The following is a 2484-nucleotide window of genomic DNA, read 5'->3' on the forward strand; positions in this document are numbered from 1 at the left end:
GACAGCCCCCAAACTTGTTTATGATGGGTTGGATTGTATCCAGGCATTAAATTCTCGTCCGGGAGGACCGAGTCCTGGGCAGGCCGGCCCTGGGGCTTTGATCCTAGAGGGAAGGGGGCTGAGCCAGAGTTTCTATGATTGCAGCGTGACCTAGCAGGAAGCTGAGCAGTGGAAAGCCGGGGAGCCTTGCCTGCCTGGTCTGGCTTCAGGGCACCAGGAGATATTCTGGGCTTCATCTGCCCTTGATCCTTTTGGCCTCCATACAAACCCAGCCTAGGACTCTGCCTCCCCAGGGTCAGGCCAGAGCCAGGCCACAGAACAGCTTCTGGATTTACTGAGGACGGAGACAGAAGGAAGGCATTTTGAGACGAGGCAGAGGCCGTTCCTGACCAAGGCAATTATCCCGGGCTGTCTGAGACCATCTTTTAATAGCACGTTATTTATTAATGTGTTAATCAATGCTATCTCCTCGGGTAATTGCCTGGCTGGAGGGGCCCACACGTCCCCACATGTCCCCGCACGTCCCTCCCAGCAAGCCACTCCCCTCGGCCTCCAAGCCGTGTCTAGGTGGTGGAGACTGCAGCCCCCAGGGCCTGGCCTGGCCGGAGGCGGGGTCCCAGCCCAGCCGGGGAAGCGCGGAGCTACAGAAGCGCATCAGCCGCCCCCCTTTCCTGGGATCTCCGTCCTGAATGCCCGACCCAGGAGGGCAGAGGAGCCGCCCGCCCGCGCTGGGCCGCCTGCAGCCTGCCCCGCGCACCCCTCGGTGTCCTCTCCCGGAGACGGTGCTGCTGCCCGTCCCTCGCAGGGGAGCCAGGGTCATGGCCTTCGGAACGGCGTCGGGTCGGGCTGGGCCTGCGGTCACCTGGCCGGCCATCAGCCCGGCATGGAATCCGGGCCAGCGGGCCCCAGAGCCGTTCACCCAACCGTCACACTCCGGAGGCCGAGACAGTGCCCGCAGACTGCCCAGGGGCCTCTGCCATGGCTCCGCGTCCTCCCGGGCCTGGACTGCCGTCCTCCACCCGCCTGCTCCCCTTGCTGGGCCGCAGTGGTCCGCCCACTGGGCCCCGCCCCCACCGACAAGGCCCCGCCCACAGCCCACGCCCCGCCCTACCAAGGCCCGCCCACCGTAGCCACACCCCCATAAAGCCCCGCCCTCCGTCCACGCCACAGCCACGCCCTGTAGCCACACCCCCATCAAGGCCACGCCCACCGCACCTGCCACACGCCACGCCCTGTAGCCACACCCCATCAAAGGTCCCGCCTACTGTCCATGCCACACGCCACGCCCTGTAGCCACACCCCCACCAAGGCCACGCCCACCGCACATGCCACACGCCACGCCCTGTAGCCACACCCCGTCAAGGCCCCGCCCCACGTCCCCCACCGCGCCCCTGCCCCTTCACCCCGCTCCCACGGTTGCACCCCACTCCACTCCTCTGGGGGTGCATTTCCGCCCTGTGCCTGCTGAAGCCGGGAAAGGCCCCGGCGTGGGCAAACGTGAGCTTAGGAGGGTGCAGGGTAAAGGCCCTGGCCTGGTCTCCCAGCTTGGAGCCGTTCACTCCCTGGCGTGTGGGTCTCCGCCTCGGACTCGGTCCTCTCCCGGGAGAAGGTCACGCGGGGCATCTGTCCTGGAAGCTTCGGAAGAGGGCTGACCTGGACGAACGCAAGCGGCCGGCTGGGCCGTGGGGAGCCTGGGCTGCAGCCACGGCAGGCCCAAGTGTCTGCCCACCCCGACCTGCCCACCCCCGACCTGCCCACCCCCAATGGCGCCCACCCCGATGTGCCCACCCCGACCACGCCCACCCCAGACCTGCCCACCCCCAATGGCGCCCACCCCCGACAGCGCCCACCCCTGACCTGCCCACCCCCAATGGTGCCCACCCCGATGTGCCCACCCTGACCACGCCCACCCCCGACCACGCCCACCCCCGACGGCGCCCACCCCTGACCTGCCCACCCCCAATGGCGCCCATCCCCCGATGGCGCCCACCCCCCCCATGGCGCCCACCCTCGACCTGCCCACCTCTGACCTGCCCACCCCAGACAACGCCCACCCCGACGGCACCCACCCCCAACCTGCCCACCCCCGACCTGCCCATCCCCGACCTACCCACCCCCGACCGCGCCCACCTCCCACGGTGCCCACCCCAGACCACGCCCACCCAGACCACGCCCACCCCGACGTGCCCACCTCCGACGTGCCCACCCCCGATGGACGGCGCCCACCCCCGATGTGCCCACTCCCGACGTGCCCACCCCTATGGCTTCTACCCCTGATGGTGCCCACCCCCGGTGGATGGCACCCACACCCGACATGCCCACACCCAACTCTGCCCACATCTGACCATGTCCACATTGACGGTGCCCACACCCAAAGGTGCCTACCCCCAACGTGCCCACCTCCGACCTGACAGACGGTGCCCACCCCCGACCTGTCCACCCCCAATGGTGCCAACGCGAGCCCTGAGGTCCTGCGGCTGGGGG

The 2484-nt window shown here is 68.7% G+C and overlaps 1 protein-coding gene across 1 annotated transcript; it reads left to right on the forward strand.

Moving 5' to 3' along the window:
- Window positions 1-1325: 1325 nt before the first annotated feature.
- On the forward strand, window positions 1326-2277 carry LOC122127363 (extensin-like). The gene is made up of 3 exons (XM_042701991.1): window positions 1326-1497; window positions 1545-1873; window positions 2044-2277. The coding sequence occupies exons 1-3, from the start codon at window positions 1326-1328 to the stop codon at window positions 2275-2277; spliced, it is 735 nt and encodes a 244-aa protein (XP_042557925.1).
- Window positions 2278-2484: the final 207 nt, after the last annotated feature.

The sequence above is a fragment of the Dipodomys spectabilis genome, unplaced genomic scaffold (assembly GCF_019054845.1).
Source record: "Dipodomys spectabilis isolate Male_0828 unplaced genomic scaffold, ASM1905484v1 ptg000299l, whole genome shotgun sequence".
In the NCBI taxonomy this organism is placed as follows: domain Eukaryota; kingdom Metazoa; phylum Chordata; class Mammalia; order Rodentia; family Heteromyidae; genus Dipodomys; species Dipodomys spectabilis.

Coding starts and splice junctions, on each gene's coding strand:
- LOC122127363 (XM_042701991.1), top strand. CDS start 1,326: ATGCCACACGCCACGCCCTGTAGCCACACCCCGTCAAGGCCCCGCCCC. Junction 1,498..1,544: donor AGGCCCCGGCGTGGGCAAAC/GTGAGCTTAGGA, acceptor CTGGTCTCCCAG/CTTGGAGCCGTTCACTCCCT. Junction 1,874..2,043: donor TGACCTGCCCACCCCCAATG/GTGCCCACCCCG, acceptor TGCCCACCCCAG/ACAACGCCCACCCCGACGGC.